This window comes from Choristoneura fumiferana, chromosome 11 (assembly GCF_025370935.1).
Source record: "Choristoneura fumiferana chromosome 11, NRCan_CFum_1, whole genome shotgun sequence".
In the NCBI taxonomy this organism is placed as follows: domain Eukaryota; kingdom Metazoa; phylum Arthropoda; class Insecta; order Lepidoptera; family Tortricidae; genus Choristoneura; species Choristoneura fumiferana.
This window is the reverse complement of record NC_133482.1, coordinates 382,448-401,532: the sequence shown is the minus strand read 5'-3', so window position 1 is coordinate 401,532 and position 19,085 is coordinate 382,448. Positions and strand designations below refer to the sequence as shown.

General features: G+C 37.5%; 1 protein-coding gene and 1 pseudogene across 1 annotated transcript; one reads left to right on the top strand and one right to left on the bottom strand.

The window, feature by feature from the left end:
* The first annotated feature begins 9,484 nt into the window (after nucleotides 1-9,484).
* LOC141432434 (xaa-Pro dipeptidase-like) lies at nucleotides 9,485-13,888 on the top strand. Its single transcript, XM_074093993.1, has 4 exons — nucleotides 9,485-9,624; nucleotides 10,539-10,730; nucleotides 12,716-12,867; nucleotides 13,757-13,888. The coding sequence occupies exons 1-4, from the start codon at nucleotides 9,529-9,531 to the stop codon at nucleotides 13,803-13,805; spliced, it is 489 nt and encodes a 162-aa protein (XP_073950094.1). The 5' UTR covers nucleotides 9,485-9,528; the 3' UTR covers nucleotides 13,806-13,888.
* Nucleotides 13,889-14,028: 140 nt separating this feature from the next.
* On the bottom strand, nucleotides 14,029-18,650 carry LOC141432426 (uncharacterized; annotated as a pseudogene).
* Nucleotides 18,651-19,085: the final 435 nt, after the last annotated feature.

Here is a 19,085-nt window from a genome sequence, read left to right as displayed (position 1 = left end):
CTCACAACACATCCTCGCACATCTCTGATGGAAACAAAATCTAAATACCTTCTATGTATTTTCATATTTTTTCTGTCGTGGTGCAAAGGCCCCATCCACACTTCCATACTAATGTTATAAATGCGAAAGTGTGTGTGTGTATTTGTATGTTCGTGTCATTATATGTTTGTCCATTTTTGATTTTTGGCATAGTGATAGTTTATGGGCCAGAGAGTAACATAGACTACTTTTTATCCTGGAAAAATGCACAGTTCCCGAGGGAACAGCACGCGATAACCGAATTCCACGCGGGCAAAGCCGCAGGCAAAGGCAGTTGTGATATAAAAATACCTGAAAAAATAAAATCTTAGGGTCAACCCTAGTACAAGGGCAAGATTTCGAGGTCTGGTGGTCTTGGGGCAGCGAAGGATTAAGATCCGATGCCTCGGGTGAAAGAGAAAAAGATTATTTGATTTTTTTTTTTTTTTAATTGATTTTAAATTTACTTTTTATAGTTAAGGCCAGAATTTTTTAGCGAACCCACTCGCGATATACTTTTTAAAAGACTAAATTTGATATAAACACGTTTCATCCATTCAACAGAAGGATGCAAATTGTTTCTAATTCAGATCTCGACCAACTGATACCTATTAAAGTAAACAAGTTATCCTTCATAAGCTCAACAGAATTCAATCATATTTTCGTCAAATTCAAAAACTCCATTAAAATATCGTGGCCCCGATCAACCGTGCATCCTTCCGCAGCTTCGAAAAAAGCAATTAGCTGTTATGTTGTCATGCAGCTAAATCCGCGGCGCGGCGGAGCGTTCAAGCGCGCATGAAAAATGGCCGCCCCAAGCTTCGGGGAGCGGGACGGGGTTTATTTACGTTTTTCTTGAGTAAACTTAGTCATTTTACTTTCATTTTGGAATTAATATGACTTATTCTTGGTCCATTTGGTTAATTATACGCAGAAGTGGAGACCGTGTCTCGGAAAATGTAGTGTAGGACTCCCTCCAGCCAGGTGGAGTGACGATCTGTAAAAGCGGCGCTGCTGATAGAAGTAAGTGGAACTCACAATCGGGTAGTACTGAGGTCATGCACACAAGAACATGTTGTTGTTGTTCAGTTGTTGTGACTCTTTATTGTACATACAACATAACATGTCATGTTGTCATACATTTCATGTAGTAATGACAGCGGAATTTTGACATTCACTCATGGAAATCAGGATTTGCGGGTAGATATTATGTTGTGTTGACCGTTGACCGTGCTCTGTCTACCGTCATTTTATAACCGTGACCGTGAGTCATTCATAGGTAGGTTCTCTTATTATCTTTATTTTAATATAAAAAAAAAACCTATTTCCCTTGGTCACGGCATCACGCGTGAACGGCTGGACCGATTTCGCAAATTTTTTTTGTTGTGTTTTGTTGGAGAAGGTTCATAGAAGAAAATTTAGAAATTAAAAAAAAAACTACACCGGAGGCGAAGCCGCGGGCACCAGCTAGTTATAGATAAGTACGAGTGCGTACCTAAGTTAGCTTATATTTCGCTCCATGCCACTGATCGGTGATTGCTCCATGTGGTTAAGTAAAATACCCACTTGTTTACGCAGATACCTACCGTTGTTGTTGTTGTATCTTTTTATTGTACATAAAACATATGAAAATTACAATTAACAAGAGAAAGAGATGTACAAAGGCGAACTTATCCCTTAAAGGGATCTCTTCCAGTTAACCTTTGAATGATTGAAAGGAAAGATAAAAGGATCAAAAAATTTAACATCAAAAACAAGAAATAAATAACTACACATACATAATATGGGTACACACTAATACAAAACAATGAAATAAATAAACAATAAACTAACACATATCAATATCAATACCGCCTGTTTGTGTGCCGTGCCGTTGCGACACGCTGTTGTCGTGATGGATGACGCCCGAGCTTCAGGCGATTGTACTGAAACACTTTTAGCGGGTAGACATGATGTAGTAATGTTGTAAAAATAAACATACCTGCTATAGCTATCTGCTATAATTATAATTACTTCCGGTGGTCGGGCTTTGATTCTTATACTTATGTGTTTTTTTTTGTTATAAATAATGGTTGCCTGTTTGTATTGTGCCACTGTGGGTACCCTTTTGCGTGCGCCAATATTTACTGAATTTTAAAATGTAGTCTTTCTAAATTCTAGTAAACTGCAATTTTGAAGTAAAATCTATGTCATCATTAAAATAAAAAATAAACCTACCTTTTCCTTAGGTAATTTTGTTTTTATTGGAAACAATGACCTACAGATTGGCAGATCAGTTTTTTTTTTCTAATTACGCGCCAACACTGGTCGGTATTTCCTTCCTTTCACTTAGACACAGAAAGATACGCTTCATCAAAGAATCAAAATTGCTGGCACTGGATCTAAATATAAATACCTACATCTATTGCCAGAATATAAGGTAACGGCGCCTATTACCGGGGGTATGGAAATCGACGGCCATCACCGCGGCAAATTAAAATACGCATTTTATAATCAAACCGATAGATTTCTTAAAAAATATACATATTTTACACGATAAAAGCTCATTTAGTCGACTTACGGATTTATGAGCGCTAGTGTATGTGAATGAATCAAAGATTTCGCAATTTGTGAATTTCCGAAATGGCACCGACGGAAGAGGATTTGCCATACAAACGCGTGACACCACATACAAGCAGACTCGAATCTTATTTAGTGTTTTACAAAATAGTTATGGCAATATGTAGAAAAGATCCTCGTTTGTTAAGGAGCTTTGATACCCTTAATTTTTGGGACTCATTTGAAAACTTCCTTAAGTACCACGGTAATAGGCGCCGTTACCTTATAGTCAATAGGTACAATTGGTCTTAGTGGCACAGAATGTGCAGGATCTATGCACTTCCAATCTCGATACAGTAAGCACCCGATCGTGGCCATCCCGAAAACACAACCCGTAAATTACCTCGGGGTTACAGTACAACGAATAAATAACTCTGTCGAGATCAAACATGGTTCAGCCACGCCGCGGCCATTTGCGGCTGCCGCGCCATCTTGTCTGTCTGACGGTCATGGCGGAACCGGCGCGGTCCCGCTAATAAAACGCTTTACTGATTAATTGCGGCGGCCATTACGAATAACTCGCGCTGTTTGTCGGCGCGCTTGGATTCAGGAGCGGATGGCACGTAAAAATTGAGAGTTGATGGAATTCTAATTCACGAACATGTGACTGGCGCCTACCTATTTCTGATAGAACTGGCCTTTGATCTCGGACCAAACGTTTAATAAAGGACTTATGAAAAATTCTACATTTGATAAAACTGGATTGCGTAGGTACAGTCACCTGCAATATCTGTCACAGCGTACCGGCCCTAGAAAGCGAGTCGTATCAGATTTATGCACGCTTTGTTGTATCGGATATTGGTGCTTGTGACTGTGTACCAGGGAGGACCTCTTCCATTGCAAATGTCATTCTGTCATTCTATGTATACATCTGCCAAAGAATTCATTATCAAATTGATACCGAAAAGGTTCCACCCTAATACGAAACTAGTTTTCTTGACTGGTACAGCGTTTGTAACAACATTTTGCGGCCCTGTAAGCTTGACGAAAGGCAAAGCGTAATATCACGATCAGTCCACCTTTGTACTTAACACTTTACTTTTTTTTATGTAACCTTTTTGTTTTTCCTTTTTGTACAATAAAGAGTAGGTATAAACAAACAAACAAACAAACAACGATATTGATACACTAAAGTCTAGTAGCGCAGGCTGATCGTGTCTTCTGCTATTCTAACCTAAGTACGGTGGCGACCGTTCACCAAGAAAATTCACCACTTTTTTTACCTGACTGCGAAGAAGGAGGTTTATGTGTTTGACCCGTATGTGTACATTAAATTCTTGAAAAAAATTCAAACCTATCGAGTAGGGTATCCAATGAAATCTAATAATTCGCCGCATTTTCCCAGAAATATCAAAAAAATTTGAAATAAGACAATAAGTTAAAAAAATTAAGAAACCCGACTGCCAAAATACTAAAAAAAGAAAACAAATCTAGTTTTTTGATTTTTTTAAAGTATTGTTTTTTGTAGGTACATGGTATGAGAGGAGGGAAGTAAGTAGAAGCTAGTAGGGTGGAATTATCGATGTGCTTTTGCACCAGATACGACCCAGAACGAGACTCCAAACGGGACCTCAGTCCTTAAACTCACGTGGTCACTTTCCTACACACAGATTTATGAGACTCTACGTGCTACGGTGCTACATTCAATAATTATTATAGTTACTGATTTACGGAAGAGTTGAAGTTTGTATGTCAGTATTACCAGCTCCCTGAGCTTCCGAATCGCCTTATTCACGCCTGCGCGTCTGTTCCGCGCTGAATCAACTCATTTTTATTCGACCACGCCTAATTGAGTTTTATGAATTGTTTTATGCGGACGCTGAAATTCAATTTTGCTTGAATGGAACAAGCAGTTTATCTTACAGCGATGGGCGTAGCTGTCTAGTGGAACAGTCTTGATCTTTATTTGTTTGAGGAAGTATATTTATAGGAAAAGAAGTGAAAGTATAAAAAAAACAGGAGAATATTCTAAGTCGGACTCGCACACCGATGTTTCCGTACTGTAGGTATCTATGAATATTCTGTTTGTAGAGCCCTTCGCGTAAGCAAAATGTACGCAATATGGGGTCAAAAACAGACATAAAAATACGATTTTCAGACTTTTCTCACTGGTTATGTTATAAGAGCTACCTTCATAACAAATTCCTTGTGGAACAACCGGAAGTAGGAACACTTGAGGTAAAAACCAACATAAGATATAGCTTAAGAATATATATAAATTGTGTGAAAAAAAAATATGATGAGATTTTTTTAATAAAGAAAGAGAAAAGGTGTGAAAAGACGTATTAAATTCAAAAACGATTAAAATGTTTTTTTCGAAAACTGTTCTTCTTCGATCTATGATCACAATATATTGACCTGTCTAGTTGGTATGTGGAACTAATTGTCATTGTCTCGCTGCTCTCCCGGTCACAGTTCGCGCTGCACGCTGCGCGGGCGCCGCGTCGTTCAATTAGCAGCGCACGCGCCCGCGGCGGTGCGGCCGGTTCGCCGCCCGCCATTACCTGCAGCCAGCGGCATATTCCGACTGGGCTGCAAGCGAAAGCTTCCAAAAAATAGAGTGAAATATTTATAAGTAATTTATTTCGAGTCACTGCATAAACTTATATCTTATTCAAAACAAGACTTTTTAGTTATTACTACTCGTATGTTAGCAAACTTAAATTAGATATTTGTAAACGAAAAAGATTTTTGACTGCTCCTGCCCTCAACTGGCATTTGAATTGAAATTCCAGGATTTCATGGAAATTTTCGTAATTTACAAAAATAATATTATATTTTTTGGATAATCACTGTGCCAAATGTCATGTCTCCAAACTTTTCGGTTGAGATTTTGGTATTTTATCACGATGCCGTGAGAATATCGGGCAAAGAAGTATGCTGCGTTTTTTTTCAGACATTCAGCTATCAGCAAATGTAGGTACTAAATTTTATACAAATCTATCTTTCCCTTTTAGTGTGAAAGACACAACTTTTGTATTTTTAATATCAATAGGATTAAGTAGGATTAACCGGTCCCATGTAAAAGTTAACGTAAATTTAACAACATAACTTAATTCTGTAGGTATACCTACGTTGCATTTTCACACTTAATCTAATTTCGAATAGCAGCCCTGGAAACAATAGCGTGCGTCGAATTCATTAAGGAGGTTCAAAACCGAAGCCTAACGAAATGTAACATTATTTCCACATGTAACCACTTTATTTAACAAGATAATAAATATTGATATAACAGTAAAAAGTAATTTCAACCGATAAATCCCGTTTTCCGTCTGATTTTTTCCCGTAATTTTTCCATTACATTTCTTCATGTTCTTTGTTACAATGGAAACTGATAGTGAATTAGTGCCATTGATCGCTAAATGTAAAATAAATCGAGAATTTACGTTTCAAATAACTAAAACAATAAATCAATTATTATAAATCAGGATTCATTCCCTTTTGTTCGGCGATTTTACAGTGAGCCCTATCCCATAACATTATACTAAATGCGAAAAATTTGTAAGTCTGTTTGTTTGACCTCTTAACGTCTAAGCCGCTCAATCGATTTAGATGTAAACAGTACAGTTAGTAAGTATAGAGATATTTTGAGTCCCGAGGAAGGACATAGAGCAAAGTATTTTAACCGCTAATATTTGGCAACGATTACAGGACTTGACATAAGCTAGCAGTAAATATATAGGTGTCACCGCCGTGGAATCCGTTTGATATAACAAACACACCGTTAAACTACATTCTAATATAACGCTGAAGACAAATACGTTGATTTAGGGGCTGTTTCACCATCCATTGATTAGTGTTAACTGGCGGTTAGGTGTGATGCCGTCTCTATTTGTTTTTGTTCGAATAGATGGAGACGGCATCACATTAAGCCGTCGGTAAACGCTAATCAATGGATAGTGAAACAGCCCCTTAACGACGTGTCAACATTGTAGATAGCTGTTGCACACGCTGTAAATAGCGTAAACCAATGCGTAAACCTTCAAAGTTGTTCATAGGGATCGATCAAGAAAATTTTTCACTAACTGTAGATAACAGTATAGATGTAGTCAACAAATGGTGCTTTTTCATTCCCAAAATTTACACTAACTAGAACTACGAGTATACTTTAGTTTTCTTATACCTTTGTGGTGTATTTGGTATTAATCGAGTAAATAATCACAAACTTTTATTATCTACTCGTACTTATTCAATTTAATAATAAAATCATTTCGATGGCAGCAAAGTAAAAGAAGACATCTACAAAATAGCTATTTTACAGGAGAGCGTATTTAGTAAAAAATAATGACTACTTTGAGATTAATGGACTGATTACCATGAAATTTTCTATGATGCATTAAAATAATGTTCTTTGGTGATTGTTCAACAGATTTTATTTCTGTAACATTATTTTAATGAAAAATTGTAGATGTCTTTTTTTACTTTGAAAGAGCTTAAACGTAGAGGAAGACATCTGCCTGATATCCGTTTATGCGTTGTAATGAAACAAACGCCTTTTCCGTTATAAAAAACGAATAAGCTAAGGTAAGAATCTCCGGTAAAACTTAGAGGAGTGTTTAGAGATAATCTAAACAACATGCAACGAGTATTCACCCTTTTTTTGATAAAATTTTGTAGATGTCTTTATTTACTTTGCATTAATCATTTTATTCATATTATTAAATGAGTTATCTACCACTCAACCTCATCGCTGTCTATCATATAAATTCATTTATTTCGTTAAAAACCCCAAAATATGTGTTAAATTAAAAAATATTTTTTTGTTTTATTTTTGTTTACTCATAATTGTTTTTACGTACTCAAAAACTAAGTTATTTTTATAGTTTTACACTAATAAATTAAATAAATCAACAGTAGGTACAAGTAATAAAATTACGTACAAAATATATCCCAAACAAAACAATATAAACTGTAAAAATAAAACAGTATGTACTATAATAGTATAAATAATATAATGCTATAATGAATGTGGATAATACCAAAATTGTCATCAATGGCCACATGGATCAGAGGCCCGTCATCGTTAGTGGAAATCTTCTTGATGTTGTTTCGGAGTACACATACCTCGGCCTGATTTTGCAGTTAAGGTACCAACACATGCTAGTTACTAGCACGAAAGCATGCTACTATTCAGCAAATGCTACTTACTAGCATGTGTGCATAGGGACGTGCTACTATTATAATAATAATAATCCCAGCCTATATACGTCCCACTGCTGCGCACAGGCCTACTCTCAGAATGAGAGGGCTTGGGCTGTAGTTCCCACGCGGGCCCAGTGCGGATTGGGAACTTCACACACACCATTGAATCGCTTCGCAGGTTTGTGCAGGTTTCCTCACGATGTTTTCCTTCACCGTAAAGCTCGTGGTAAATTTCAAATGTAATTTCGCACATGAATTCCGAAAAACTCAGAGGTGCGAGCCGGGGTTTGAACCCACGATCCTCTGCTTGAGAGGCCATAGGTCAAACCACTCGGCCACCACGGCTTGCTACTATTAAGCATGCTTTTTCTGTGTCATACAGGTACAGCAGGTACTAGCATGCTTATTAGCATGCTAATAACGAGCATAATGTAACAGTAGCCTTAGGTAGAACACAACTTTGAGAAGGAGGCCAAGAGAAGGATTCAGCTGGGCTGGGCAGCATTCGGAAAATTATGTCGAGTTTTTTCGTCAATTATACCGTAATGTCTGAAAACGAAAGTTTTTAACCAGTGCGTCCTACCCGTCATGACATACGGAGCTGAAATGCGGCCCTGCCAGCTATGGAACGAGCTATGCTCGGAGTTTTTCTGAAGAATAAAATCCGCAACGAGACTATCCGACACAGAACTAAGGTCATCGACATAGTTCATAGAATTAACAACTTGAAGTGGCAGTGGGCTGGGTCATATCTGTTGAAGCACCGACAACCGCTGAAGATATTGAGTGGAGACCGCGTCTCGGCAAACGTAGTCCAAGACGCCCTCCGTTCAGGTAGAGGGACGATCTGCGAAAGGCTGGTGGTAAAAGCTGGATGTGTCTAGCCGAAGACAGGGCGCAATGGCGGTCTATGGGGAGGCCTATGTCCGGACTGCTATTGGCTTGATGATGAATAGTATAATCGATATTCTACCTACTACTTATATACCTATTAGGAAAAAAACAGATTGCTCGTCATCATCAGTCAAAATCTGTTCAGGCGTGTCGTTTCCAAAAAGCGGTAAGCTGCAAGCAATAGAAACTTAAGTACTTACTTAGGTTAAGAATTTTAATTCATTTGCTGTCTAAATAAAAAAAACAAACAAGTGTATGAAACCAATGTTAAGTAATATATCTATTTGTTTAAATATTTTAAGAAAAAACAAATAATTTCCTCATAGAAATTAGAAATAATAAATTTGTAGATTGAGACATATGCAAAAAGTATGACGTATAAACGGACAAGTGGCATGTGACTTTATTGACGTCACAAGCATCCTGTCAAAGCTCCGAAGTAAAAGCGGATAAATTCAAATGTCCGTTTCTACTGCGATGTTTTTTCAAAAGCTAGTGTAGATGTTTTCTTTTACGTGCCAAATTTTCTTCATTATTTTGAAATTTGAAATATTTTTTAACAGACTTATAGATATGGTTGAAATAAGTTATTTTTTGTAAAAAAAGCATTTTTGAAAAATGTAGATGTCCGTATCTACTTTGCTGCCATCGATTTGTAGGTTATGACTTTAAAACGCCCGTATTTCCAGTATACTTTCTTACGAAAATACGTGTCTTTGCCTTGGATCTAGTGTTTTTGTGAACCCGTAGGCATTCGACGTTCACCAGATCGCAGTGGCGTAGCTATCGTAGGAGACAGTGGCAAAATATTTCGTTCGGTTCAGAATAAGTTCTGATTACACAATTATAAATTGCAGGGCAGCTAAACCTGGGGTGATGTGGGACGAAATGCACCTGGTCGCGAATCGGGCGATGCTGGAACATCTGAAAAAAGGTGGTCTGTTGAACGGCGACGTCGAAGATATGATTAAAGTAAGGAAAAATGCTATATTTGAGATCAAGATATTATTGTTATGACTATGACAGCGATTTCTAACGAATGTTATTAATTGTTTCCATGCATTGATCGATGTTCAAAGTGTACCGCGCAATGACTACATTTCGAGTCAAAATTATGATTAATAGTACATTACTGCAGAGGCCATGAAGTAAGGGATTGATGGACGAGTTCGGGGTAGACGGGATAAAACGAGTCAAGCAATCCCTGTTCTGGCCGAGGTTTGTATAGTGCTTTTCTCAAACAATGTGAGGAAATATTTCATCCATCCATCCATCCATACATCGCATCGCATCGCATCGCATCGCTTCGCTTCCCTGAACTCGTCCATCAATCCCTTACTTCATGGCATCTGCAGTAATGTACTATTTTCTCAAAAATAACATGAAATATTGACGTTGTGTTACAAATAATAGGCTGAGAAGTATTGCGCTGTAGGCGCTGGGGCTCGCCTGCCTCCGCGCGGTCACTAGTGGCCTGCAATGAGATTTCATACAACCTTGCAGGCCGCTGGCCGGCAAGCGACCGTCTTTTGTTTCAACGCGCGCTCTGCGACATGCACGCGGCCCACGCACAGCAACACCTCCGCAAAGAAACGCCTGATTCAATAAATTATTTAAAGTTCGTATTTATTTTGCTTTCGCAACTAGCTTACCGAAGTTTACTGAGACTTATTGAGTAAGCAAGATATTAAAAACATCACTAGATCTGTAAGCAAATTCTACATTGGTGTCTATGTCTAAATTAGCTCCAAATTGCTGAGCGGATTAGGTTTGATGTTCCATCATTAACTATCCATGGGAACATCAAAACTTTGTCATAAATGGACGTGCCCCCAGATTGCGCTAGCAAGGAGTGTGATTCTGAAGGTTTTTATTCTATTTGTCAGGCAGGCGTAAACGGCGTCCTGCAGCCGCACGGGCTCGGGCACTTCCTAGGGCTGGACGTCCACGACGTGGGCGGCTACCTGCCGGGCTGCCCGCCGCGCCCCGCGCCGCCCCTCTCCCGCCTGCGTACTGCGCGCCAACTGCTGCCTGGCATGGTGCTTACTATAGAGCCCGGCTGCTACTTCATACCGCCGGTCAGTACAGTGCATATACCAGGTATTGAGGTCGATTCCAGGGTAAGCAGTTGGTAGTTTGCGCCCCAGCAGCGCGCCACCAGCACTAGCGCTGCCCACGCCATAGATACCAGGCCTTATTGTTTAATTAAATCAAAATCGTTTTCACTGCTGTTTTAATACGGCATAAGTTGAAGGTAGAAAGAGATGATGAATGCGATTGCGAACGTCAGAGCGTTAGACAATACGGCCACACGGTGGGGCTCTTAAGCGTTTCAACCGCCCTTTCTCGTGTGTTAGGAAACTCTTGGGTCCTGTCCGCACTGCTAACTTTTTCCGCGCGGTTTTTTCCTCGCATTTCTGTAACACATTGAATCTTATACGAGTATCCGCACGGGCGGAAAAAAAATCGCAAAGAAATTGTATGTAAAGCGCGGAAAAAAATCGCAGTGCGGACAGGGCCTTAGAGGATAATGTCCATGAATTAAACAATCGCACGTGGTGGTTGTGACTGGGATTTTTAGTTGGAGGACATATTAGTAGTCTATTTTCCGCCGCTTCTCGTGTGTTACGAAACTCAATGATTCCATGGGGTTCCCTTTATCTTGCATAATATCGATTCTCCGAAATACACTTCGCATAACAGGTATCTCGTAACTTTTTTTAGCCGAATGATACTTTTGCATAATCATAACTTTGCATAATTATCAGTTCGAATAATAGTCATTTCTCAGAATATTAAATAGCAGAACACTTTTCGCCGAATATACTTCTGCGGAATATTAAATAGCAGAACATTAGTATCGCCGATTTTTATATGGCATAATGGTATACCAATACGTTAGTTTGGACTATTGTATTTTCACGGAATTTTAAATAGAGCTGACTTTAACATGGCGTAATGACATAGTTAAAGGAACTATCAGCTACCATAAGAATGAATTAAGGTAAAGTAAGGCCAGCAAAGTAAGCGCGCTGTAACAGCAGCAGGCAAAGCGCCAGAACAGAACAGCAGCTACATAGTAGGTTGGGTTAGGTTAGAACTCGGACCACAAAAACGCGCGAGCGTGCCGCGGCAGCGGCCGGCGAAGCGCCAGAATCTTACTGCTGCCAATAAAGGTTAGATTAATAATATTAATATAGAACTACAATTAATTTAATTGCAAGGAATGTTAAGTAAAAAAAAATATTCTGCTTTTTATTATCCTTCCCACTGCTGGGCACAGGCCTCCTCTCAGAACAAGAGGGCAGTGGGACGTATATAGGCTGGGATGATGATTATCCTTAGGTATGCAAAGTAATATTATGAGATATGTCTTTCTGCGTAGCAACTATTCGAACATATAAATATTATTCTCATCGATATTATGTGATGTTAATATTCTGCTTTACAAAAATAATTCGGTGATATGATGATTCTGCTCAAGGTTGTTATGAGAAACGAAATTATGAGATTCAATTTTATGCAACATATTAGTAAACCGATTCCATGAACTAAAACCAATTACAAAATTCTGCGACCGCACACTAACACCACGTGGTAGTGGTGGTTAGGATTTTATTTGATGGACATAAATATTTTCGATTTTCGTAACACACTGGAAGCGGCGATTGAAACGCTTCAGAGCCCCACACACTACTGACGTGGGCCCTGCGCTGGCTTACCCATTCATTGCCGAAAGCCAGATTACGTATTTTGCCGCGATGCCGACGCTTCTATAGACAGACGCCCATCGTCGTTCACGGCATCCGAGATGAAATCGAAGTAAAAACAATTTTTTGCTGTCCTAATACCGACCAACAGCTGGACATTCTAAAAGTCAAATTTAGGCTTATACATTTACCACAGGACACTCTGATCAGAATTACCATGCAATTTTCATTACAAATTGGACGCCATCGGCGTCTGCGGCATTATATTAGGGTCCACCAAGACCCCGGGGGGCGTCAATGGCACTGAGTGGTTCCGTTGGTTGCCTGACCAAGTCCATTGAAAATCATTCCAGCTGTTAAACGGCGCTAAGAACAACCCGGAGCAGTCGCGTTTCTTCAACTGGGAGGCGGTGGAGCGCTTCCACGGCTCCGGCGGCGTGCGCATCGAGGATGACGTGCTCATAACAGACAGTGGCGTCGAGAACATGACTCAAGTGCCGAGGACGTGAGTTACCCTTGACTTGACTTTACTGTGATGACTGAACTACACTAATTTTCCTTACTTCCCCGCTAACTCAATATGATTTATAGAATCGGTTTTCTCACGATGTTTAATTTGCAACGTTCGTACGTTCAAATTACGAATTCCACCCACTTCTAGTAATAGGATTGACTTGAAATTTATTATGTACGTACATATAGTGTAATTTACTAGTTATTATGAACCTAATTTATTTTAAATTCTGCATTGTGAATAATTAAGATAAACTTTTTGATCTATTTAGCCTGAAACACAGGGAATCCTAGTTCAGGCACACGTTTATATGTCCTAGTATATCCTATTGTATATTTAAATAATAATTACCGTGTACAATGTTATATGAATAAAATATTTGTATATTTGTATTTGTATTGTATATGTAGTTTGAACGCCAATGCAAGTACAGTCGATTTCATAAACTTGTGAGCAAAAATTTGATCAAAAATATCTGAATACGCTTTTACGCCGTTAACAATAGTCGTGTTATATTTGATCAAAATTTTGCTCACAAGTTTTTGAACTCGACTGTACATTCAAAAAAACATAATAAAATTGTAAAAATTAAGAACTTCGTTTACAACCATGTAATTTTACTGAGTGCAACTTTTGGCCGGGTAGCGGTAGTAGTAGTTCAAAATATATATTTAATGTTTTTTTTTTCGTATCACAAGTTAAAAAAACTGTTGCATGACAATGAAATACAGTATTAAAAATGGTGTTTCTTTGATGTGATATAAAAAGTAACAATGGTTTGTTTAGTCAAGGAGATTGAATGAAACAAAAAGGAGTCAAGTATTTTAAATTTTATTTCACCAGTGTCTACCTAGTACTTAAATAATATCTTTGCTTGCAGCGTTGCTGAGATAGAGGATTTCATGGCGAACGGAGCAAACTTCAAGTGAATATGAATAAATCATCAAACTGGGCTAATAATTATATTATATTGTTGTAATTATGTAAAAATATAGATAAGCAAATGATTTTATTTTCATATTATACATAATGTTGATCTTTATAAAGTTAATCATTATGTATAAGTATTATTTTATATAATTTATTTACTTATTTAATCACGGCAATTGTGCAATAATGACTCGCTTTCATAAACAATATAAAAGCATCGAAAACAATAAGACCATTTTGTTTATTCCTATAATTATCACATATATCTTAAGTAATTTTTCAATAAGTAAGGCAAAGGTAAACAATCAACAGTTTGAAGGAACTTCTCAGTAGTTTTTACTCCTGTTTTCCTTAAAAGGCTCCGTATTTTCAATCTGCATAAATGTTTTAACGGTAGAATGTGAAAAGGCAGCGATTCTACTGTAATGTCTATCAAAGAATTGTCTATAATTCCGAGTAATCGTTTTTGACCCTGAGAACAAATGAAAACACTTTGAATTAAAAAAAAATACAAACTTTTTACACTAAAAGGCACCTGTGTTTTGTCTAGGCCATGGTAAGGCAAATGTTACAAACGTAAAGTTGTAACAGATACAGACGAACGAAAGTAGTCATTTGGAAAACAGATTTGACTGGCATGTCTTTTTTCACAATTTTTTTTTTTTTGGTTGCACCTCTATTGGCCCGACCTTAGACATTAGACGTTAAGAGATATTTATACAAGCAATCAGATTTTTCCATCCTACCATCATTTCGGGAAGTCTATCTATGTTGATCCTGAATGATGAAACAATTAGTTCCCGATTCGTCGGATAAGTTTTATAATTTGTTAGGTCTTTCTTTCATTAATTTCAATCTCTTATTTAGTAACGAGGTCGTTTATTCCGGAAAAACAATATATTGTTACGTAATAAAATAATTTTCGTGTGCTCTGCCTACTCCATTGGGTTTGTGTTGTGTGTATAAAATAATTAAGAGCTATATTCTATATTTCCATAGTTTTGTGCTTTTATGCCACACTAGAGTTTACCCGCGGCTTCGCACTCCTAAACCATTCGATCTAGTTACAATTGAAATTTAGGGATTTTACAAAATTTAGATCATGGTCTTCATTGAGGTTGTGTCAAGAACAACTATCCAAAATTTCAATACTCTAAACTCAGCGGTTGAAATTTCAAGATTTTAATCCTATTCCGTGGAAATATCGGGATAAAAAGTATGTTATTCCAGACGTCCAGCTACCTACATCCCAAATTTCATGACTCAAAGCCCAGCGGTTGTTATTTCGAGATTTTATCCCTATCCCATGGGAATATCGAGATAAAAAGTAGCCTATATGTTAATCCAGGGTATATATTACCTGAATGCCAAATTTAATTCAAATCCGTTCAGTAGTTTTTGCGTGAAAGAGTAACGAACATACATCCAAACAAACATCCATCCATACAAACTTTCGCGTTTCTAATATTAGTAAGATGTCAAGTGAAAATTCCGACAAAACAAGAATACGGCAAATCAGAACTTCTTGAAGAAACAATCAGAAATCCCGATTGTAATCTGATTGAGGCAATCTACCCGGATCATGCCAGTATCGGTTAAACATCGTGACCCTCACTTGCAGTGGCATCCTGTTTAAGACTCCAGTGTCAAAAGAGAGCAGCTGATCAGGTTCGCAGTGCAGACTGTATGGAAGCATGACTGAGATAGTCAATGGGTCCGAAGTTAATGACGCGATAAAGGCGTCAGGGAGACAGCACTCTTGACTTATATCTAAGGCAACGCTCGAGTAATCCACATTGCAGTTGTGTTCTATGAGTATTTTGAATACCTGCAAATAAAACTTCATATTTTAAAACCATGTTAAATAATCTTAAATACCTTTAATAGACCTTTGATTTTAGCCCTTTCATTCTGAGAGGCTGGGATGATGATGATGATGATGATGTGAACTTTAATAGTGCTGACAGCGCTAGTTGAAATTAAACATAGTTGATTATTTTTAAGTGCGTAAAATGGGAATTTCCAGAGGAAAGTTTCATATCATAAGTGACAAACAGTAAAAAAGTAATATTTTAAATTTTTGAAAAAAAAAGTGAAGTATTTCTATGTTTTGATTAGTCTAATTTAAATAAAATTAATCATTTAAATAAATACATGTTCGAAGAATTAAGTCTGTATCGTAAGTACTTAAAGCTTATCAAAATCGATAATAAAAATTCCAGGGTTCAATTTAGTTGATGTTAAATTTTCTCAAAGTAGTGAGGATATGACGCATACGTCTATCAGTGACGACGGCGAAAACACGTTTGTACAGGTCTGATTGCAGGCAAAGAAAAGAAACAATAGATGTAACCACAGAGACAATAATCCAAGTAATCCTATCCTACTAATATTATAAATGCAAAAGTTTATGAGTATGCCTTATGTTTGTTATTCCTTCACGCTAAAATGGCTGGACAGATTTGGATGAAATTTGTTATGTTTATGTAGATAGTTTGACATCTGGAATAACAAATAGGCTACTTTTGATCCCAACTTTACCATGGGATCGGATAAAATTCTTTTTTTTTATATATTAAAGACATGACATTTGGCATGGGTGTTTTGTATGCAATTTTAATGAAATCTAAATACCTGATTCTTGAGAATTTTCTTGGAAATTTAGTAAAATCCCAGAAATTTAATTTAATTTATATGGCTTATTAGTACCTACTACCTACTCAATATTATAAATGCGAAAATAACTGTCTGTTACCAATTTATCTAGACCCTGAGAAAGAATTTAAATAGTTTTAAAAAAAATCCAGACAAATGAGTGCTAACTTCAAATTGGCAAATAGTTTACATTAAGACTATTGGATATCAATACTTACATCTTGAAAACATAAGCTGTGCCCACTATAGTGTATGTACACCAGCGGTGGACATTCATGTCTATGCACAGCATTAACAGAGACCCCATTCATCAAAAATATATAAAAGAACTTGGTGAAATTCTCAATTGATGTATTATATATGTATTCGCAGATGTTGAAGTATGAATTTAATGGTGCATTATACTCGTAGATTGGTTGAATACCACCTATTTTTTCCACAGTTATATAAAATGCTTCATTAAAATGGAAGAATTCTGGATCAAGTCCATGGTTTAAGAGCCCTTCCAATGTCCGCAGCTTGAAGTAATGCGGTTTACAAGCTATAAGTACACAATCCATATTAATCTTGGTTTTGTCTGTCACATTCAAAAGCAAATTGAATAATTCATCGTGACCCAAGAACAAGGCTATATCTAGAGCCATTTCGCCATTTTTATTTTTTATATTTGGATCAGCTCCATTTTCTAGAAGATAATTAACAATTTCTACACTGTCTGCTTGTATAGCAAGTATAAGAGCTGTGTCTCCTTCCACAGTGGTTTGATTAATATTGTCAATAAAGGGAAGCAAAGCCTGTGTAATATTAAAGCCTCCTTTTAAACATGCTGTATGAAGAGGAGTGCATTCAGCCTCATTTCTTGTGCCTGCATCTGCACCAGCATGTAATAATGTGACAACTGAATCATACTGCCCCCTAACGCTGCATCATGTAATGGTGTGTCCCCATCAAAATCCTGGACATCTATCATAGCACCATAATCTATCAACAACTGTATTACTTCTACTCTTCCTTGAGTACTGGCAACATGCAAAGGTGTGACACCCTCTGTGCTGCCATAATTTGCTATGTCTTCAGCACTGTTCAGTAATGCTTTGATAGTCTGTATGGAACATTGATGTTTGCAAGCTAGGTAAAGTGCTGTGTGACCTTCATGTGTTTCCGCTAGCGGCCTGCAATCTGGATGCTTTAAAATAAGTATTAAACTCTGGTAACTGTCATATGCAGCCGCTTCATGAAGGCAGGTCCAGCCTCTGTTGTCAACACAATTGGGGTTTATCTTTTTTAGCAAGCGATGAACATTTTGGAAGTCATTCTTTCTAGCAGCTATGTTCAATGGGTTTGATGTGTTGGGATTTAATGAACTGAAATCCATGCTTCTGTTGAACTTGCGCTCTTAAACAGCTTTACACCAGTAACCAATGCTTAAATACCCTGGTTCAATCATAACATACATTACTAATAAAAAAGCGGCCACATGCGAGTCAGACTCGTCCATGAAGTTCTGTAGCAGCAAGTAACGTAATATAAAAGTTTCCTTTACTTTACGATTTATGACATATTAAAAAAAACTACTTACTAGATCTCGTTCAAACCAATGTTCGGTGGAAGTTTGCATGGTAATGTACATCATATATTTTTTTTACTTTTATCATTCTCTTATTTTAGAAGTTACAGGGGGCGGGACACACATTTACCGCTTTGGAAGAGTCTCTCCCGCAAAATATTCAGTTTAGAAAAAAAATATATTAGAAACCTCAATATCATTTTTGAAGACCTATCCATAGACACCCCACACATATGGGTTTGATGTTTTTTTTTTCTATTTTTGTGTGAAAATCTTAATGCAGTTCACAGAATACATCTACTTACAAAGTTTTAACAGTATAGTTCTTATAGTTTCGGAAAAAAGTGGCTGTGACATACGGACGGACAGACAGACAGACATGACGAATCCATAAGGGTTTCGTTTTTTGCCATTTGGCTACGGAACCCTAAAATTATCTGAAATAAGGAAATAAATATTAGCACTTCGATGAAACTTGCATTTTCGTGGAAAGACGTACGTTCTACAATTCTTCCCCTTCTACGTGTCGTAAAATCAAGCGTTGAACTTGAATTGGAATTAAGAATGATTGAATGAAAAAACTGTACCCTTCCCGGACAAGTCTGAACTCTAAATAAATGTTGAATGCCTGAATTGGACTGAGTTACTGAAATCAACAACTTTTATAGGTACCTAGTCGCTACTGTCGCTAGTCGTATCATGACATGAAATCACAACTGACAGTCAACAACAAACTTCTATCTTATCTACGACAAGTCTGCTTTAGGCCTTAGGGGATTCGGCTGTCATCGTCTCATATTTCGTTTTATAGATTTTTTTTACCGTACAACGGCAAAACCAACTAGACACTGGAAAAATTGTCCTCCAATGGACAGAGCCATATTTTTCTAAAAAACCAACCAACCAAGTCTGCTTTATTTGCTTGCTTGCTGCCGATACGACACACATACACGTGACACTGACACAACATTGACACAACACAACACTGACACTTGAAATACCAGTGTTGCCAATTCGGAACTTTCCCATCCCGATTCCTCAAAAAAAACTGCAAAAA